The 21,631-nt window shown below is 37.5% G+C and overlaps 1 protein-coding gene across 2 annotated transcripts; it reads right to left on the reverse strand.

Moving 5' to 3' along the window:
* Positions 1 to 902: 902 nt before the first annotated feature.
* LOC104089039 (uncharacterized) lies at positions 903 to 20,367 on the reverse strand. Of its 2 annotated transcripts, XM_009593852.4 has the most exons (11): positions 20,023 to 20,365; positions 18,656 to 18,844; positions 18,472 to 18,525; positions 15,525 to 15,635; positions 13,713 to 13,775; positions 13,315 to 13,569; positions 12,697 to 12,843; positions 12,571 to 12,598; positions 11,346 to 11,416; positions 9,593 to 9,652; positions 903 to 1,353 (listed from the first exon to the last, which is right to left on the reverse strand). In XM_009593852.4, the coding sequence occupies exons 1-11, from the start codon at positions 20,230 to 20,232 to the stop codon at positions 1,285 to 1,287; spliced, it is 1,257 nt and encodes a 418-aa protein (XP_009592147.1). In that variant the 5' UTR covers positions 20,233 to 20,365; the 3' UTR covers positions 903 to 1,284. The 2 variants fall into 2 exon arrangements, with proteins under 2 accessions (XP_009592147.1, XP_009592148.1); XM_009593853.4 differs by lacking the exons at positions 903 to 1,353; positions 9,593 to 9,652; positions 11,346 to 11,416 and adding an exon at positions 11,690 to 11,921 and having other exon boundaries at positions 20,023 to 20,367.
* Between the last annotated feature and the right edge of the window lie 1,264 nt (positions 20,368 to 21,631).

Below are 21,631 nucleotides of genomic sequence, written 5' to 3' on the forward strand. Positions count from 1 at the left end.
CATATCCTAGGAAAAGAACTATTAGCACTAGATATTGTCCTGTCGTTTTCTTTTTCCAGGTCTCTTTCTAACTAATGCCGAAGCATTTGCTGGTAAGACAACCACATGGACAATTAATAGACATCACAACAAAAGGCAGCATCTGCAATTGTAAAATCGCGTCGTTTAGGACAGACAATTCTATCATACCCTATAATCATTGTCATGATGTCTTTGTAGTTAGATAAACGAATCACTAAATGGGGGAATCAAACATGCCTACATAAAGCAATAAACTTCAGATGAAGTTCCATTCCACCTACAGAATGTCATTGTTATCTGATTATCTAATAGATGGTGAGCAGACCACAAAAAAGAATAGGAACGCCTTACCTGCGCAATGTTGGTAGAAGGGAAACAGGACCCTTCCATCTTAGCTTCCAAGCAAGACTACAACTGGCAATTTCTGTTTTTTGTAAGTTGCCACAGTGCAAGAGCAAATCAAATGGTGTTAAGAATTGCCACAGTGCAAGAGCAAATCAAATGGTGTTTAAAATTGCCCAGGGCGAGCAAATCAAATGGTGTTTAGAATTGCCCAGGGCGAAAACTAGCACATTCTAATGGAAAATAGTAATAGCAACCGGGAAGGCAGAAAGTCAAGCACGATCTATTCTGCTGTCTACATTTAGTATTTCTTTGAACTCTATTGCGTCATACTATGGTGGGGGAAAGAACAAAATCTCATGAAATAGAATTACATAGCACCACAGACATCTTTAGTCCCCTCTCACACAGAAATGAAATCAAGAAGGAAAATGCGCAAATAGAAAATCCAAGTATCTCCATCAACCATGCAGCTAAAGCTTTCAAGCTATAAAATTATAAGAATTCACCGACTGCTGGACAATTCGCAACCCATCAAATGACGAAATATTCTACTTTTGAATCTTCTTCTTTCCGTTTATTTTTAAACATATGCAATTGCCCATCTAAGGCGTATGGGAGGGTGGTAAGGAGTGAATGAATTACAACAATATTACACAAGTCGAAAGACCTATGGACATTGAATGTTACATGACAATCCAAATTGAGATTTGTAGCGGCTGAGAAAAAAATCATATATCTATCAGCACCACTTGCAGTGCCTTAAAAATTCACAAACCTGGCCAGCTCATAAAATATAGGCTTCACGACAAAAAACTCTGATTCCGTAGCAAAATCTGCTGTCTCAGAAACCTGAATGGTTCAGAACAACCGCGGGCATCATAAAAATTCGTGACATCTCCTTCACCAGTTGTGTTACAATTAGACGTTGAACCGAAACAGCATTATATCTCCTTCTTGCACAACATAATCTTTCCCCTCTAACCTCAACTGCATACACAAAGATAAACCTGGTAACCAGCTTGATCTATCCTTTTGTTTGCATGGGTCGGTAGGCACAAAACAGCACTATTTATATTCTGGTACACAAGCAATTATCATTGTGAAAAAAAAACTACATACTTACAATTACATGAGACTTAGCAGCCTCTTTAGAATTTGGGGGTAGGGGAGGCAATTAACATCTTATTTTGAAGTGCTGGAGCCAAAGTAAGAAGTTCAGGTAACAACTATAATATCCAATTACATAAGCTATACAAATATCAAGGAATCGGACATGATAATGAAGTGGTCCACTAAAAAAACTAAAAAAAGGTTTGCTCCAGCAAAATGTTTTCCAATCAATAGTAATCAGAAAATAACACCCAAAAAAAAACATGGAGTCTTTACTTGTGTTCGCCAAAGCTTTTTGCTTCAGGAAGCTATTTTGGTGTTACCACTGCATGGATGTGCTAATGTGCTTACAAGCCAAAGATAGATAGATATCTAAGGTTATTTTATGGGCGCTAAGCACAAGCCAAAGATAGATATCCAAGGTTATTGTTAAGATTAATTAACTATTTACTTAGTTTCTTAGTCTAGTCATTAGCTCATAAGTGGAATAGTTAGCTGTTAGTTAGAGACGGTTAGTTAGTGGAGTAGTTGACAGCTATCAGTTAGTTAGTTGGTCCATTCTCCATTCTTCATCTCATCCATGTATATAGTGGGTTCTCCACTCAGACTTCTAATTCAATAAATCAGATTCTAGAATGTTCATTCTTCTTGTTTGCTTCTCCATTGTCCTCTCTCATGGCGTAAGGGTCAGGCCCTCTCCACCATTGAATCTTAGCACCGCTGAAGCTCAGCTAAGGTCTGAGCTACTGTTTCATTGGTGAAATTGATATGGTATCAGAGCCAAACCACAGGTTTCGACTTGTCCCTCTGAATCTGTTAGACCTAAATCCATTAATCTCGATTTCGATTAGATTGCACACATGCAAGTTTTTTTTCAATCGATTTTTAAGTCGTAATTTTTGGAAAATCATACTATGTTCACTGTCAGATTCCCAAATTTGTAGTTACAACTTTCTAGTCTTCAATTACTTAGAAATTACACACTGTACGAGATGACTACCGTCGGAGATGATGAACAGTCTACGCCATCCATGGCTGAATCCCCTAAATAACCAGCAAATTATTGATACTAGTAGTCCTTTTTACATGCATCCGTCTGACAATCCCGGAGCAGTGTTGGTTCCTGTTCCATTTGATGATTTTGGATATCGATCATGGAGAAGGGGTGTAATGCAAGCCCTGTCACTGAAAAATAAACTAGGTTTCATCAACGGAGAATGCAAAAGACCAGATCCAGACTCGTCAAAGTATCGACTGTGGGAAAGGTGCGATGACATGGTAACTTCATGGATCCTGAACTCCTTAGCTAAGGAAATTGCAGACAGTGTTGAGTATGTGACAGATTCAGTTGAATTGTGGAGAGAACTCGAAGATCGATATGATCAAACCAATGGAACAAAATTGTACCAGATTCAAAGGGAAATCAATGATCTATCCCAAGGAGCCCTTGATATTACTGGTTACTACACTAAGATGAAGAAGTTATAGGAGGAACTCAACACTCTAATCGCTGGATCTCATTGTACTTGCAATTGCACGTGTGGAGCCAAGGAATATATGCATAAAGCTGAACAGGACAAGAGGTTGATACAGTTCCTTATGGGACTAAATGAGATATACATTGTGGTTCGAGGTAGTATCCTCATGATGAATCCTCTTCCCACAATTGCCCAAGCCTTTTCACTATTGATTCAAGAGGAAAGATAGAGAGAAATCAAGCCTCATAATCATTTGGCCATTGAGTCATCAGCCCTAAGTGCTAACACAGTGCTAACACATGCAGACCAGGGTCGTTCAAAACAAATTACTCTCCCAAAAACAATCACAACAATAGAAACAGACCATTCTGTGATCACTGCAAGAGACCAGGGCATACAAAAGAGAGATGTTACAAACTCCATGGCTATCCTCAAATTTTCAGCCAAAATCAGAATCCAAATATAAGTCACAATCAAGTTTCCAACTTCAATCAGAATCCAAGACAAAATTTCAACTATGGGCATAATCCCAATGGCAACCAGAACACTAAGTTCAATAGAGGAAATAGAGCAATGACTAATGCATATATGACAGCCACAGATACTCAACCTGCTGATAATGAGAATTATGCTGCTCATGCTAATGTTCAAAATGTGAGCCTCACCAAGGAGGAATATAGCCAGCTAGTGAGCCTGTTACAGCAATTTCAATCAGGAGGAGGAAAAGATTGCACAAATAGTACCAACATTCCATCTGGAGCAGCAAACTTTACGGGTATCATAGCTTGCACTTCCTCTATTGATTTTGGTAAACCGTCATGTGAATATTTCAAAAACAAAACTGACTCATGGATTATAGATTCAGGGGCATCAAACAATATGACTTTTAACAGATCCCTATTAACCAGCATAATAACCTTACCCTATCCTTTACTCCCTCCGTTTCAATTTATGTGAACATATTTCCTTTTTAGTCCGTGCCAAAAAGATTACCTCTTTCCCTATTTGGAAACATTTTACCTTTATAGAATGATTTATAGCCACACAAAAAATATGTGTCTCACTTTACACCACAAGTTCAAAAGTCTTCTCTCTTTTCTTAAATTTTGTGCCCAGTCAAATGAGTTCACATAAATTGAAACAGAGGGAGTATTAGTTATACTTCCAAATGGATATAAAGTAAAGGTGACAGAGATTGGTAGTGTGGTGCTCACTCCTAAGATCACTTTAGACTGAGTGATGTGTGTTCCTTCTTTTAGATATAAATTTGATCTCTATTCACTCCTTGGCCTCTCATCTCAACTGTCTTGTTGCCTTTGTCAAACACAGTTGCATACTGCGGGCCCCTTCAATGAAGAGGCCTCTGGTGATTGGTAGAGTCAAGGATGGGATGTACATCTTGTGCCCAAGCTGCTTGAAGAACAACAGTGCAAGCCCTGTGGTCTTGCAGTAAAGACCACTGATACCCTGTCAACTTTTTTTACTTGTTGCACTTGTAACACGCAGTGTCCTTCTCATTCTACTGTAAATAAGCCATTACATGTCAATAAGTGTGTTCCCTCTTATCCAGTTGTAAATAGCTCATGTGCAAGTATTGAAGAACAACTTTCTCTTGTGAATCCATCCTCTTAAACTTCTAGTGTATTTTCTCATTTGTGTATTGGAGACAATGTGGATGTATTGTGGCATAACAGACTTGGACATGTTCCCTTTATCAAAATGAAAAACATCTCCTCTATTCCTGTAACCTTTTCTCCCAAACAACCTTTCAATTGCACCATCTGCCCAATGGCCAGACAAGAAAGACTTCCATTTCCTCAGAAAACTAGTACAACCAACAGAATTTTTGAGCTTTTACATGTTGATCCATGGGGTCCATATCATGTCCCTACACATGACAGATACAAATATTTCATGACCATGGTGGATGACTTCAGTAGGTCCACCTGGACTCACCTCTTATCTAGCAAAAGCAATGCCCTCCAAGTACTCAAAGGATTCATTAATCCGGTGGAAAACCAATTTGCTGTAACTGTCAAATTCATAAGGACAGACAATGGACTAGAGTTCACCAACACAGAAGCAAGTATGTTATTCCAATCTAAAGGTATCATCCACCAAAGAACTTGCCCTTACACCCCACAGCAGAATGGTGCGGTGGAAAGAAAACACAAGTATCTCCTTGAAACAGCCAGAGCACTTCTCTGCCAATCCAAATTGCCCCTAAGATACTGGGATAAATGTGTGCTTTGTGCCACCTACATTATAAACAGACTACCTCTATTAAAAACCAGACTCCATATGAGCTATTGTATAAAAGGAAGCCAAAGTATTCTCACCTAAAAAGTTTTGGTTGTCTGTGCTATCCTACTGTACCTAAACCACACAGGGACAAGTTTGAACCTAGAATAACACCACATGTATTTGTTGGCTATCATTTCAACACAAAGGGGTACAAAGTTTTAAGTCTAGCCACTAAGAAGATTCTTGTTTCCAGAGATGTAGTCTTTAATGAGTCTATCTTTCCATTTGCAGTCAACATGAATGCATCTTCCCAACCATGTGTTCCTCATTCAATTCCCTTCATTAAGTCTCTATGTGAACAATCTTCTGGTAACACAAACATCACACAACAACTGTCTGAAGCTCTCAATGATCAAAGGAGTCCTGATGACAGCATATCCAACTCTATGTCACCTACACATGTTGCCTCCCCATCACCTTCTATAATACCCAATTCCCCATTACCTTTTTCACCACAACATTACACTGAACAATCCCATGTACAGTGTTGTGAAGAGCGTGAAGCGAGAAAAAGCGACAACCCCCATTTCGCTTAAAGCGAGAAGCGAGAAGCGGAATTTTAAAAAATAAATAAAATAAAATAAATACTACATAAACAACATATGTAATTGTAAGCAAATGTTCAATACTTCAATGTAAAAACTAAATAGTAGCATCAATTAAAGCACAAAATGAGCATCTTATTCTTCTACAAGATTGTCAACTTCTTGTATTCCATTATCATTATTATATTGCTCGTCAACTTCTTCAACTTCTTCGCCACTAAAAGAACAACTACATAGCACATAAGAAAGACAATAAGAACTAACAATAAAGGATATAAAAATTAGAGGTAAAATAAAAAAAAAAAATGGGCAGAGGAGAAAAAAAACTGGACAGTAAACTGGGCAATTTTTTCTTTCACTATTAAAAATTGGCATCAATTCTGAGAAAGAACCGAAGGTAAAAAAATAATTCGCCAGCATTTTGCTGCTTTTTGGACGTTTAAACAGTGAAAGAAAAAGAAAAAGAAGAAAAGAAGAAGAAGAAGGAGAAGAAGAAGGAGGAGAAAAATCAGAACATACCTGTTGTTTGAACTTGAAGTTGAAGAAGTTGATGCTTTCAGTCGATGAAGAAGAAGTCGACCGGTGTCTTTAAAACCCTAGTCGCATTGCATTTGTTCGTTTAATGAAAGACCAGACCTCGTTTTTAATAAAATAGGGCTGGGTCTGTTTTAAAACACAGAAGCGGTCGCTTCTTCACATCGCATCGCTTTCCCGCTTCTCGCTTTTTAGTGGGAAGCGGTCGCTTTTCTACACCTGAGTCGCTTCAGCAGGGTGAAGCGTGCAGCTTCTCGCTTAAAGCGAGGAAGAGGGCGCTTTTTTAAACACTGCCCATGTAGAACCTCCACAACTGAGGCAATCTCTAAGAACACATAGGCCACCTAGTTATTTGCAAGACTACGTACATTCCCTTCCTAACCTCAAATCAAATCCTAGTTCTCTTAATGCCTTGTTCTCTATGAACCACCATATTGCCTCTGATCTATTAACTCCTAACAGTCAGATTCTTGTGAGAAATGTTTGTCATGACAGGGAACCATCATCATATGAGGACGCAACTATTGATCCTGCATGGCAAGCTGCAATGACACAAGAGTTTGAAGCATTATACTCCAATCACACTTGGGACCTAGTAGCTTTACCACCTGGGAAGTAAGCAATAGGTTGCAAATGGGTCTACAAAGTGAAGCATAAAGCTGATGGTAGTATTGAAAGGTTCAAAGCTAGATTGGTTGTCAAAGGCTACACTCAGCAGGCAGGAATTGATTACACAGAAACATTCTCACCAGTGGTAAAGATGACAACAGTGAGAGTATTGATAGCCACAGCAGTGAAGAAAGGTTGGTCTATATCTCAGCTAGATGTGAACAATGCCTTCCTTCATGGGGATCTTAATGAGGAAGTGTATATGCAAGTCCCACCTGGACTTGTTGTAGATAAGCCAGGACTGGTTTGCAAGCTGAACAAATCTCTCTATGGTCTGAAACAGGCTAGTCGACAGTGGTATGCAAAGTTGACTGAGGCTTTGTGTTCAAAGGGCCATACACATTCCATAAATGACTACTCCTCTTCTACAAAAGAAATGGAGAATCCTCAGTATATGTTGCAGTATATGTGGATGATGTGCTACTTACTAGGACTGATCAGTAGGAAATTGCACAACTAAAGGCTTTCCTACATGAGCAATTTAAGATCAAAGACCTGGGCCAACTGCATTACTTCCTGGGCTTGGAAGTCATGTACAAAGATGATGGTGCTATTATATCTCAAAGGAAGTTTATACCGGACATGTTGAAAGAATACAATTGCTTAGATCACAGGCTTTGTTCTTCACCCTTAGATCCCACCATAAAGCTAAAGGCCAGGGAAGGCACCATCCTGCAAGATCCTACTTACTATAGAAAGCTGGTAGGCAAACTGAATTTTCTAACTAATACTACGTTGGACATTGCATATAGTGTTCAACATTTAAGTCAGTTTATGCAAGAGCCCAGAGAGCCTCATTTGAAGGCAGCATTTCATCTACTCAGATACCTAAAAAATGACCCTACTTTGGGAATCTTCATGTCAAAAAATGCAGATTGCACAGTCAAAGCCTATTGTGACTCTGATTGGGCAACCTGCCCGGACTCCAGGAGATCCATTACAGGTTATTTGGTGCTTCTAGGCAATAGCCCCATCAGCTGGAAGTCTAAGAAACAAGAGACTATATCTCTGTCCTCTGCAGAAGCAGAGTATAGAGCTCTAAGGAAAGTCGTGGGGGAATTGGTATGGTTGAGCAGATTATTTGAAGAACTGACTGTCTCTTTTTCCATGCCTATTTCAGTGTTTTGTGACAGTCAATCTGCACTCCACATTGTCAAGAATCCAGTCTTCCACGAAAGAACCAAACACATAGAAGTAGATTGTCACTTTGTGCGTGATCAACTGCAGGCAAGCTTGATTTCACTTCACCATATCAGGACAGACAGTCAGCTAGCAGATATTCTGACTAAAGCTCTAACTGGAATCAAGCATAGTGCCACATTAGGCAAGTTGGCTGTGTTTACCACACCTCCAACTTGAGGGGGGTGTTAAGATTAATTAACTATTTACTGACTTAGTTTCTTAGTCTAGTCATTAGCTGATAAGTGGAGTAGTTAGTTGTTAGTTAGAGACGGTTAGTTAGTGGAGTAGTTGTCAGCTGTCAGTTAGTTAGTTGGTCCATTCTCCATTCTTCATCTCATCCGTGTATATAGTGGGTTCTCCACTCAGACTTCTAATTCAATAAATCATATTCTAGAATGTTCATTCTTCTTGTTTGCTTCTCCATTGTCCTCTCTCATGGCGTAAGGGTCAAGCCCTCTCCACCATTGAAGCTCAGCACCACTGAAGCTCAGCTAAGGTCTGAGCTACTGTTTCATTGGTGAAATTGATAATTTATGGGGGGCATTTTCTTTCATAAAGTTTTTTAATGGCTAACATAGAAATATTTAGCTTATATACTGTTACTTTAAACATTTATCTATTTTTTAAATTATACCACAATCATGAGTCCCAACGTTTAAACTGATTCCTGGAGTCATTTCAGGTACTAAAGGAATTATCTGGGTACATTTGGGCCATGGGGTGGACCCTATTGGGTTCAGATATATCTGAAATTGAAAAGAAGGCACCAAGGTTTTCAAATTTCAATCATACACTTGGTTCAGGTAGACTATCAAATGGGTTATATAACTGCACTACTGTCTCAATCAAATACTACAAAGATATTCTATACACTTCCCCACACTTGAAGTTGTCAAAAATCAACGATGCACTATCAAGAAGAACCATAAATATCAGCTAAGTTGCTCGGACTCGGGTGCGGGCATCCGATACGGGCACAGATCCGAGTGTCGGATTCGGCGAAATCTAAATTTTAAGATTCGGGTGCAGATCCAGGTATGGATACGGGTGCTGGGATTCGGCTAAAAAAATTCAAAATTATAAAAAATAGAGCTATAAGTTCGAACTCAGAACACGACCCCTTGAATTCTTGTTTTTTCTGGAACACAAAGCAGCAAATATGAGACAAAAGTACTACAATATTGAAGGTATGCCATTTCGCATGTCTTAAATCTATTTTATTTTTAATTTTGAGAAATCAAAATCTCAATTTCCCCCCAAATTTGTCGATGGACTCAGGTCAAAGTATCCAAAGTTAGTTGACCGAATCTGGGAAGTATCCCGCTCCTGTCCCGTGTCGAGACGGGTGCGGCACCAAAAACGAAGAGTCCGTGCAACTTAGAATATAAGAAAATGCCAACTTACAAGTCCTTTTTCCCTTGCAGCAGCAAATGAACCAGCAGAAACAAAGTCATTGTAAGCAACCTGCAAAGAAGCAAAGTTAACAAACCACTTAAAAACTTAAGAAGTTCTTTTTTTTATAAGTAAAGGGAAAACCATTCAAAAACTTAATAGAAAAAACACTTGGCTAATAACATACTAAGACCAGAAAAATATACCTAGATGACAGAATTATTGAAACTGTTTATTTCCAAGGCTCATCTGACCTAAAAATAACTAACGATGACTACTATAGTTCTACGTTAGTTGTGGTTGAGATTGTTGACAACAAGCTCATCCGAGCTTGGGTGTGCATATGAGGTTGGAAGGTGATGGTCAACTATGCTGAAATGGTTCCAACATCTAGTTTTTGGCAAGTTTCTAGCCTTCTTATTTCCATGAGCAAAACAACTCCAAGCACTCATAAGATAGCTCTAAACAGTTCCTCACATCCAGCAGCGTGAGTTCCTGGGCTACTTGAAATGCAAGAGAAAAGATAACCACGCGATTACACAAAAAACATTTAGCAATGTAATGGATCTAAACCTTCAAAGTCACAACTAAACAAGTGCAAATCCTAAATTATTTGAGCTAAGACATCACATTCTGTGGCAAAGAGCCCATTCGACGGCATCCGCGCCCGCTTGAAAGCCTTTCACTTTCACTCTTGGATAGCTATAGCTATGGGGTTTTTCCGGCTTGAACGGGAAGAAATCCATGAGAAGAAAAGTACTTCTTTTAGAAAACAGACTTGCTTAGTTCAACAAAAGGTCTTGACCAACAAAAAGAGCTTTTTCCACCAGTCTTTTAGGCCGGGTATTGAGGATTCATATATCCGCTACTATTTTGTTCAAATGGAGATAAGTGGGTGCTGAGGATTCATATAACCGACCCAATTAGTTTGGATTGAGTCGTATTTGTCGTCATTGGTTGAGCTAAGATCCATCCTATTAGCAGCTACAGTCAAACCTCTTTATAACAGCCTCGTTTGTTCCAGATATTTTTGGATATTATAGCGAATTGTTGTTATTGAAAACATATATTTTTTGAAAACATATATTATAACAGCACATGATATTTGGTTCCGGAAAAACTTGGCTTTTATAGTGAAGTGATGTTATATAAGGATGTTGTTAAAGAGAGGTCTGACTGTACTATTTAAACATCTTTTAGGCATCATTTTATGCACAAACAAGCCCTAACAGCACCAGAATAACATTAAACAAAACTTCTATGTTTGGTAAGATGGGTAAATCCATAGACTCATAATTCGTAAGTTAAAATCATGCCAAAGAAGTTATATATTTCCAGCCGTAAAATAGACTCAATTCTTCAAATTCACTTATAACCACATACGACCAAACAAAACGGTTTGATCAAGCTCCACCTATCTTGTGAAACCTTGCTTTGACTTACTCTATCAATCTAAGGTGACTATTCACAGAAATGCTTACATCCAGTCTTCAAGATCAATCACGTTTATGTGTATTCCCAGAAATCCAAATTTTACCATTGTCAGCATATCTTCATCGTCTAAACAATGTGAAGCTTTAAGCTCTTGATCTTTATCTTTGCAATGTGTAGGATCTATGTGCATGCCTATTAAATTTTATTGACTATATGGTATTCCTCTTAAGCAAAAACAGCGTACATGATGAATGTCTTGGGACAGTGACCAAAGCTTAGTTTACTGTTTCTTACGACATGCCCTACTTCAACATTTTTACATGATACTCACCGTCTCTGCCCTGATGAAGCCCTTTTCAAAATCGGAGTGAATAACCCCAGCTGCTTGGGGCGCAGTCATTCCTGTGTAATCATAATGGTTAGACAAACATGTTTAGTATAAAGGATTGTGAAGGGTTAGATGCCACGTCGTCTGTCAAGAGCCTGTTAGATATTCAAATCCGTACCCTATTTAAAAAGGAAATTTTACACTTTTCTAGAAGCACAAGTGACTCAGTTACAAGTTCCCAGTAAAAGAAATTTTAGAGGAAAAAACAGTTTTACTCCCTCTGTTGCAAATTCCAAATTTGGTCCCTCTATTTTTAAGTACATAAAACCTCCATTTTCTAGTGTGGCACTTCTGCTACAACAGTTAACAGAAAATTAAAGGCTGCCTTTCTTTCTCATTTTCATTAAATATTGGTGAAAAATGATAAACAGATAAATATATTTGTACATCTTGAAAGTTGATGTTCGTCAACAACCTCCTCGTGCTAGCTTGCTTCTGTTGCTGGCAGTCGTAGCACAATTAGCCTCTCTTTCACCTTCACTATCTTGTTGCATTGCTTTGTTCTATCCACAGTTGAATCTGGTATACAATTTTATCTTATTTTATCTTCAAAATTGACCTAAACAACTATCCCAGAATAATCTTTCAAAAAATTGACCCACGACGAGGAAGAGTTCGACATCAAAAGAAAATGAACTAGGGAGAAGAAAACTTCCACGTGGAGGAGCTCAGAAGAGGAAAGAGCGCTGCATATGGTTGTTTGCACGAGTACCAAGGGAGAGAAAAAGGCAGCATCCAGAGAGGGAGAATAAGTGGGAAGGCTGCTGGTTGAATGGAGAGAAAAGAACGAGACTTGCAGAGACAATTTGCGGGGAGGGGGGAGGGATGAAAATGATAAGCATGACGGGGTTAGAACTTTTTTGCTTTCCCTTTTTCCCCTTTTAAATGATTAAAACTAAATATTTTAAGAAAAGGAAAAGACAATGGTAGTTAAAAGAAAAGCTAATTTGCCATTTAAGTAAAGCTACTAAGGACAAGAACACAAGGATATTCTATTAAGTTAAGTGCCATTAACATAGGATTAAAAGCAAAATCAGGAAAAGTGGATGTTTTATGTGCTTAGTCAGATAAAAGAAATGAACAAAATTGGAAGTAATATAAGAGAGGGACCAGAGCCGCTTTTTTCCCCTTTAAGAAAAGAACAAACTAGAGCAAATATAGTGCAAACCTTCGAGTATGGTCCATGCTTTTGTTTCCTGCAAATTGCCCGAAAATAAACTCAACACACATAGACTATAGTACCAAAAGCTATGCCAACAATCAAAAGTCAGTAAAGCTTTTTTATTTGCTTCACCTTCTCGCCAGAAGTGAAGTATGTACGCAACCCTAGGAGACCATAAGTTTCTCTGATAAGATTTCCTAGGCCACTTTCATCGACACCAAGAGATTTTAAATATTCCATTCTCTCTTCTAAAGGAAGTTCCGATAGCTCCGATTCAACCTGAAATTGGAAGCTCAGAAATATGTAGCAACTGGAAGTAACCCTTGGATGCCAAAAAGATTTTTAAAAGTGCAGAAAGCTAGATTCATTTTACCACATCATAACTCTTACTCGCTGAAGGTGGAAAAAGCGAAAAAGAAAAGGATATGTATAACAAAGAAAACAACCAGGTAAATAACTGGTCCTCTCCCTAAAATGGTTTGGTTAAAAGATCTCGATTTCCATGGTCATTTCATGCTTCTCGCCCCTTCACTCATAGGTAAGTGATGTCACATATTCCATATTTCCTTCTGATATTACTTTATCATAAGAGCTTCTAGACTCCTAGCGAGGACCAAAACTACATATGACAATAAAGCAGTTTACGATAGTGCAAATAGGATGAAGATCTCCGGTTGAAATGGAATAAGGCGTGAATTTTGATTCATTCAAATACAAAAGGAAAAAGTCTGCTGAAAGATGTCAACAAACCTGCGCTGAAATTGTTACCACACCAGAATTTAACTCAGAAGCTGTTTTTATTACTTCTTTGACGTGAGGATTATTTTCAGGCTCAGCCACCTCTGATTCCGCTACATTTGCCACAAATATGATAGGCTTCATAGTGAGAAGACAAAGATGCTTAATAGAATCCTTTTCAAACTCTGACAAAGATACTGATCTTGCTGGTTTTCCATCCATTAGTGCTGGTTGTATTTTCTCCAAGGCAGACTTTTCTGCTTCCTCCTGAAACGAGAATACCAAAAATAAATATCCCAAAGAGCACGATTGTAACTTACAAATGGGATATCAATCAAACAACAGTTAACATTTTAGAACCTTGCAAGGATGAACTACCCAATCTCCCAGAAACGAAAAGATAAGTTTACCTTTACTTTAGCTTGTGAATCTTTAGCTCTGCCTTTTTTGAGTTTCTCGATTCTTTTCTCAATCTGCATTCTTGTAAAAGATGAAACTTAGTGCCATCAGTTGGCTCACATACTCAGAAACGTTGCGAGGAGAAAGCAAAATTACTGCTAAGAAAGAAAGAAAATATTATCATCCACACCCCTTGTCTTCTGCACATTCTGTTGGAGGCATACATGCTTCATAGGTACAGAAAAATCTATATATTAATATACACGTACCGTGCTATACTATCATTATCACATACGATCGAATCTTTTTTTTTTGAGATGGCACATATGATCGAATCTTTATTTGTCCATCTTAATAAAAAGATGTACTGCTCATGGGTCTTTATGTCCTCTTTTTCCTCCAAGCTGTCATCCTAACATTCTTCAGCCTGCCTCCAGCATGAGCTATACTCCTACTTCATGTTGGACAAATGAGGAGCTCGGATAATTGATTGCCTCTTCAATTAAGCAACCGAAGATAAGCGCAATAATTCCATTCATCCCCATCATTTATTGTTCTATATACTTCTATATCCTACATTGTCCTATCTGAGCCCAAACAAAATAAGTTATATTGCAAATAAACCATCTATTTTTTTAAGTATTTCACTTCACTCTCAACTAAACTCTAGACATCATCTCAGGAGGACCTTAAATACGATAGGAAACATAATTCCTCTCCATCTGATGTGCTTAAAAAAGAGAATTATATTTCCCTTACTGTTTTGAAACTAATGCTTTTTGAAAAAATTTATTAGAGTCCATAACATTTAATTTTTTGTTTAACTTTTTGTTCCATTAAATACGTCAGCCATCGATTCAGAAGGCAAATATGTATTACATAGACAAGATGGTCCAAAAGCATGACTTTATGTTTTATTTTCAGGTCATACTGAAAGGGTGAAGGGGAAGTTTTACTTTTAGTCTTTTCAAGAATGTCTCAGCTTCTTGATTGCAGATTAAGAGATAAGCTAAAATTTCTGCATAGAGCTTAGTTAAGAAATCATTCCCCTCAACCAACGATCAAGAAGTTTTCCTTATTCACTTGACAGTTTACCGACCCACATGATACTTACTGAATGTGCATTCTGGAATGTACAAGAATTTGTGAGATGAAACATCTACATCATATGCATTGGTTTTATAATTCTAATAGATAACTCAACAACTACATTACTAGCATTCATCCTACCCGGCAGTACCGTAGATAATCTTGTCTTCCTTTATTTTTCCATCTCTCTTATCATATTTATGATGTTAATCAGACAAAGAAACTTAGAACTGGCACTGACTGCAACAAACACAGAAAATAAATGACCGTACTTATAGTTTCAATAACATTTTAAATCATTAGTACTATGACCCTGTTCTCAAGCAAGATACAAATTTTGTATGACAAACATTCAAACTCGTTTTATTTAACTGATGTTATCACTTCTTCATAATACAAATTTAAAAAGTAACCTACATGCAACAGTACCAAAGATAGTCATGTCGGCTGTCAGTATAACAGCCAAGAACACCCATTAGTTTTCATGAAAATCAAATGCTATTAACCTCTACCCTTGCAGATCAGAAATTAAGTGATGAATGAACCACCGAACTGATTTCAGAAAGGAATGGAGTTAACAACAATAATGGAAAAAGAGAAGGAAGAAAAAATGTAAATGGATCCCAATGGCAACTGCTTTTTTTTTCCTTAGTTGTTTGGGAGATTTTCATGCAGTTTCTTTAAAGATTATACATTAGCATACCGTACCTGTAAAGCAGAATTGTAACAAATACCTGATCCATGTCTGAGAATACTAATTCCAGATTGATTACATCAATATCAGATTTTGGATCAACCTTCCCATTCACATGGACAATGTCATTGTCCTCAAAACAACGTACCACCTGAAATAGTACACAAAAGCAGTTCCAGCAAGTGAGGAACAGAAAATGTATGACGCTGAACTCTTCTAAAATCAGCCTTATAACTCAAAGGAGAAAAGAAGGCCTTTGAATGATTTATTTATGCTTATTTTCATACTACAAATACATTTGGAATTATTAAGTCTAGAAAAGAAAGTAACAAAGTTTAAAATTGTCTTGACGCTAATTGAGTAAGTACAGATCATTATCAAAAAACAATCTCAAGCTGACCATGGCAATATTAAGTGATCCTTCAAAGGATGCTGCCTGGTGGAACACTTTCCTACTACCTACTTAGGTCTCCCCTTTGGGTGCTAGACACAGGGCAACCGATATCTGGAATGTGATCATTGAAAAGTTTGAGAAAAGATTGGCATCATGGCAGCAGCAGTACTTTTAGTGTTTTGGATAGTATACCTACCTATTTTATGTCCCTATTCTCAATCCCAGTGAAAGTGCAAAAACAACTTGACAAACTCAGATGATCTTTCCTATGGGAGGGTAACAGTAAAGAACATAAGTTCCACTTAGTCAAATGGTCCAAAGTTACAATGCCCAAAAACACTTGGCGACCTTGGGGTTAAAGACCGAGCACTTTACAACAAAAGCATGCTTATGAAGTGGCACTGGAGATATAACCAGGAGGAAGCTGGCTTTTGCACTAATGTGGTTAGAACACCATATGGAACTGGGCGGTGGAAGAGTATCATGAAACTTCGGGAGGATTTCACAAGAAACACATCACTGCAGGTGGGAAATGGGGTACACATACAATTCTGGAAGGACAAATGGTTGGGGCACACTACACTAAAGGAGGTCTATCCACGATTATTCCTAATTGCAACCAATCCAGACTCTACTATTGCTCAAAACAGGGAGGACAACACATGAAAACTAAACCAAAGAAGGGATCTTAATGATTGGGAGAAAGAAGATCTAGCTTCACTTCTTGGAAGCCTGCATAACAACATAGTCAACAGCCACAGAAGAGACAGACTTAAATGGGGCAACAACAAAGAAGGCACTTACTCGGTCAAAGCAGGCTACTCCCACTTGAGCTCCAATAAAGAAATGATTGATCAATAGCCTTGGAAATTAATCTGGATAACTAAGTTGCCACCAAAAGTTACCTGCTTTAGCTGGATCACTCTAAAGGGTGCTTGCTTAACACAGGACAATCTCATCAGGAGAAATTTTCAACAACCTAATAGGTGTTATATGTGCATCTACAAGTCTGATACAATTAACCATTTATTCCTTCACTGCTCAGTTGCAACAGACATGTGGAACATGTTCCTAACTCTTTTTGGTCTGTATTGGTCTATGCCATGTAGTGTCAGGGAAGCTTTTGTGAGTTGGTGCTCATGGAAAGTTGAGAAAACCGTCAAAAGGATCTGGGAGACGGTTCCTGCTTGTATTTTGTGGTGCATATTGACCGAAAAGAATCAGAGATGCTTTGATAGGATTTCACCTGCCAAACAATCACTTAAAACCAAATGCTTAGTTAATCTTTTTAGTTCGGTTAATCTTACCCCCGTTTATTACGCTGAATCTTTTTGGAATTTATCAGATCCTTAGTCTTATGATAAATTTTTTGTTTGTTATATTTTGGGTTAACACCTTCTGTTTCTTTGTAACCTTTGCATCTTCTTGATGCCTTTTGTTAATGATATTTCACTTACTTCATATAAGATCCTGAATCGAGCTCACCAGCAGATTAACAATTGGCCTTGGAAGCATATATGGAAAATCAAACAACAACAACAACCCAGTATAATCCCACTAGTGGGGTCTGGGGAAGGTAGTGTGTACGCAGACCTTACCCCTACCATGAGGTAGAGAGGTTGTTTCCAATAGACCCTCGGCATCCTTCCCTCCAAGAACTCCCCACCTTGCTCTTGGGGTGACTCGAACTCACAACCTCTTGGTTGGAAGTGGAGGTTGCTTACCATCAGAGCAACCCCTCTTGTCCATATATGGAAAATCAAGATTCCCTATAAGGTAGCATGTTTTTCTTGGTTACTAGCAAAGGAGGTTGTTCTGACACAAGACAATCTTATAAAGAGAGGGATTCAATTGTGCTCAAGATGTCACTTATGTGGAGAAGATGTTGAGACAGTTAGCAATCTATTTTTACATTGCAAGATAACTGACCAGTTATGGAAGATCTTTATTAATCTCAGGGGCATAGCTTGGACAATGCCTAGTAAGATTACTGAAGTTCTTTTCAGTTGAGATGAAGCTGGAACTGGAGCAAGAGACAAAGATAAATGGAAAACTATCCCAGGCTCCCAGCATGTATTTGGTGGACAATCTGGAAAGAAAGGAATTCCAAATGTTTTGAGGATAGAAGAAACTATGTGCAGAAGATCAAGCTTAATTGTGTTTTGCTTTTTTGCTTTTGGTGTAAACATATCTACGCAGAAGATACTGTTTCAATCCTCGATGTCCTAGAATCTTGTTAGGCCTAAGGACCAAGTTTTTTTCTTTTGGCTACTCACTTGTAATATGGTTTCAGTATAACCTATGTACTAATTTTATTATAATATACAATATGTTACCATCTCAAAAAAAAAAGGATGGTGCCTAGTGGAAAGGAAATTTGTTCATTTATTATCAAAAATGGATACATCAAGATCTATATTTTCATTTTTTTTTCACATCTTTATACCAAGATCGAGTCACATTCTTCAATAATGTCAATCACATAGATTCATCATTACTTCCACGGAAGTGGGCTCTATAAAAGTAACAAGGAATTCAACATAGAACAAGATTATAGATAATAATGACATAGGCACTTGAAAGTATATAAAACCTGAAGTATAGAGTCCACTTCACGAATATGCGACAAGAACTTATTCCCCAGGCCCTGCCATAGAAATTTTTATAAAGCTATTGTCTTATCTTCAATTTATAAAGCCACCGATGCAAGGATACAATAAGTAAAAAGATTGACTTATATTAATTGATGCTAGAAACTTTAGGTATTGAGAATAAACCTCCCCTTGACTGGCTCCCTTTACAAGCCCAGCTATATCAACAAACTCTATTGACGCTGGGACTGCTCGTTTGGATTTGCTTAGATCAGAAAGAATATTGAGACGTGTATCAGGAACAGCAACAATCCCTACATTTGGCTCAATTGTGCAAAATGGAAAATTGGCAGCCTGAGCCTTCCCATTCTCAACCTGCAAGAACATAATGGTGTGTAATGGCTATTAGGATAAGTGACCAACTGCAAACATACCAGCAGATAATTAAAGGAGTCATCTGACAGCAAACTCCACTAGTACAGTATTAAGTTTCCAGCATATGTTATCATTTGTTAGCTTTTCAGACTGGAATTCACATAGAATAGAGCACAGTAACATATTAATAGTAGCACATATGCAACTGACACTTACTACCGAACAAAAATTAAAGAACTGTCGAACAAATATGGACCAACTAATTAGCAATCAATATAAGTAATAGCACTGATAATAACTGCATAAACAGTTCTATCAGTTAATGCTAGAGGGATCCGGAGATACTTGAAGTTTAAGACAGCGCGATCTACATCAACAACCATAAAAAGAAGCAGCACTAGAATTACCATTTTGCTGGTTTAACACTTGAACTGACACCCAACTCCTCGAGCTATGATATTGAACTCCAATTATATATAAAGATAATCATCAGTATCTAGCTTTAATACCCACGCAATCCACAGAATGCAAGTAAATACAGAAATTCTGCAATAAAATTTTTCCAGCATGCAGAACTAGTAACAGAATTATCAACTCAAAAACTCAGTTAGAATCCCTCTGGCTAGCAAATAATTCATACAGATATACAGTATGCATTTATCAGATAGAATAACATCAATTCAGCTCAGCTCACCAATAAAACTCGAGGAGCATCTGGGAATATATACAAAATCAATCTTCCAATGTAAAGGCTGTTCTATAGTGTGACATATATATATATAGTGTGTGTATTAAGAAATCCACTAAATATCTATAAATATTTGACCATGAACCCCGTTATTATTATATATTAACTTGAGGTCATTGTAGTAACCTATAAACTTCAAATCATGGAACCGGTATTATAGTTTGGCAGTTGAACCTCTATCAATTTTCAATTAACTGTATCTACCTTCATTTCTTTCTGATAGAAGCACCGGTAACTAAACTCCAGTAAACATCTAGCACATTAAGGAAATAAAATTTCCAAGTATTTATGCGCATTATACCCGCGTACTCGTAGTTCAATTTCTAATCTTCTACGCCCAGTTTCTGAGTATCAATTGCATAAGCGGCATTTCAACAAATATGTGGTATACATTCACGTGAAGGAAAGATTAGACTGCAAACAAACTTACAACGGCGTTAAACAACGTGGACTTGCCGACATTGGGAAGGCCAACGATGCCGGCTCTCAAACTCATGCTTATCTTAGCAACGGAGAAGCGCCTTTTGATGAGTAACACATGATGCGCGGGTTCCGAGAGTCTTAAAGAGGTATTGAAGAGAGAAGACTTGAGCGGAACTGCCATGGAAGGAAGAAGGTGAGAGCAAGCCATTCTCGCCATTACCAAATGAAGTGCTTGTTGAGAGGAACTGTTTTAAGTGGAGGACACACGCGCAGAGTTGGGGCTTAGGCTATCTATCGCGGGGCTGCTAATCTGTCTCGGGTTCCTTCACAGCTTGTTTGGCTTGTTTGGCATGTTAGTTAAATTTTATTGTATGATATTGTTGTCTAGATGGTTGTTATTATCGTTTCATAACGTAGCATTGTAGATTGCATCGTGTTGATGTACACGATATTTGGATAGACGAGAAAGGGTGGTTCGCTATCCGGTCGTTCGGGTAGAATTTCATGTTATACTAATATTTCTTGTCTTTTTCTTTAACTTTTTTATTTTTTTCAGAGTTTTTGACCAATATTGTCTCTTATCTTTGAGGGTAGGTCTATTTTGGTCCCTCAAATATAATTCTGACCATATTTAGTCCCTTAAATATGCTAAAGTGGAGCACTTTTAGTCTCACTGACACAATATGTTCAAAAACTAACGGTGCTACCCAACTCTAATTCATGAAGCAAATCTTCTGCTCTGAAGCAAAATATTTCCTCTCCTTTTATTGAATAACGCAAATTATCACTTTAATTCCTCATTTTTAGATAATGTCTTCTAAAATTTTGACCTTGAAAATATCCCTTTTTGTGCCAGTTTTCGATGAGAAAAAGACATCGTATAGCCGCTGTAAAAATAATTGCTGAAAAAATATATATAATTTGTATATTTTTTTGTATATATATACATAAAAATTTTGGTTGATTTTTCCAAAAATAAAAGTTAAAATTTGAAAAAAAAAATAGAGCTTCCAGGATCACTTCTAGGCATATTATTGGAGCAAACGAATAATCAGATTGTATTATCACTTTTAGCCCGTGCCATAAACTATTTACATCTGGTAGCGGAAAAAGTATATAAAATTTGTATAATTTTTGTATATTAACATACAAAATATGTGTGTGTATATATATATAAATTTTATACATTTTTCGGCTATTATTTTTATAGCGGCTATACAATATCATTTTCTCATTGAAAATTGGCACGGAAGGGGATATTTTCAAGGTCAAAATTTTAGAAGACACTATCTAAAAATGAGGAATTAAAGTGATAATTTGCGTTATCCAATAAAAGGAGAGGAAACATTTTGCTTCAGAGCAGAAGATTTGCTTCATGAATCAGAGTTGGGTAACATTGTTAGTTTTTTAACACATTATGTCAGTGAGACTAAAGGTGCTCTACTTTAGCATACTTAAGGGACTAAATATGCTCAGGGCTATATTTGAGGGACCAAAATCGACCTACCTTCAAAGATAAGGGACAATATTGGCTAAAAACTCATTTTTTCATCTTTGTAACTTTTTTTGTTCAATCCCATTTTTATTATTTATTTAAATTATAAAGTTATATCTGT

This window comes from Nicotiana tomentosiformis, chromosome 11 (genome assembly GCF_000390325.3).
Source record: "Nicotiana tomentosiformis chromosome 11, ASM39032v3, whole genome shotgun sequence".
NCBI classification, from domain to species: Eukaryota; Viridiplantae; Streptophyta; class Magnoliopsida; order Solanales; family Solanaceae; genus Nicotiana; species Nicotiana tomentosiformis.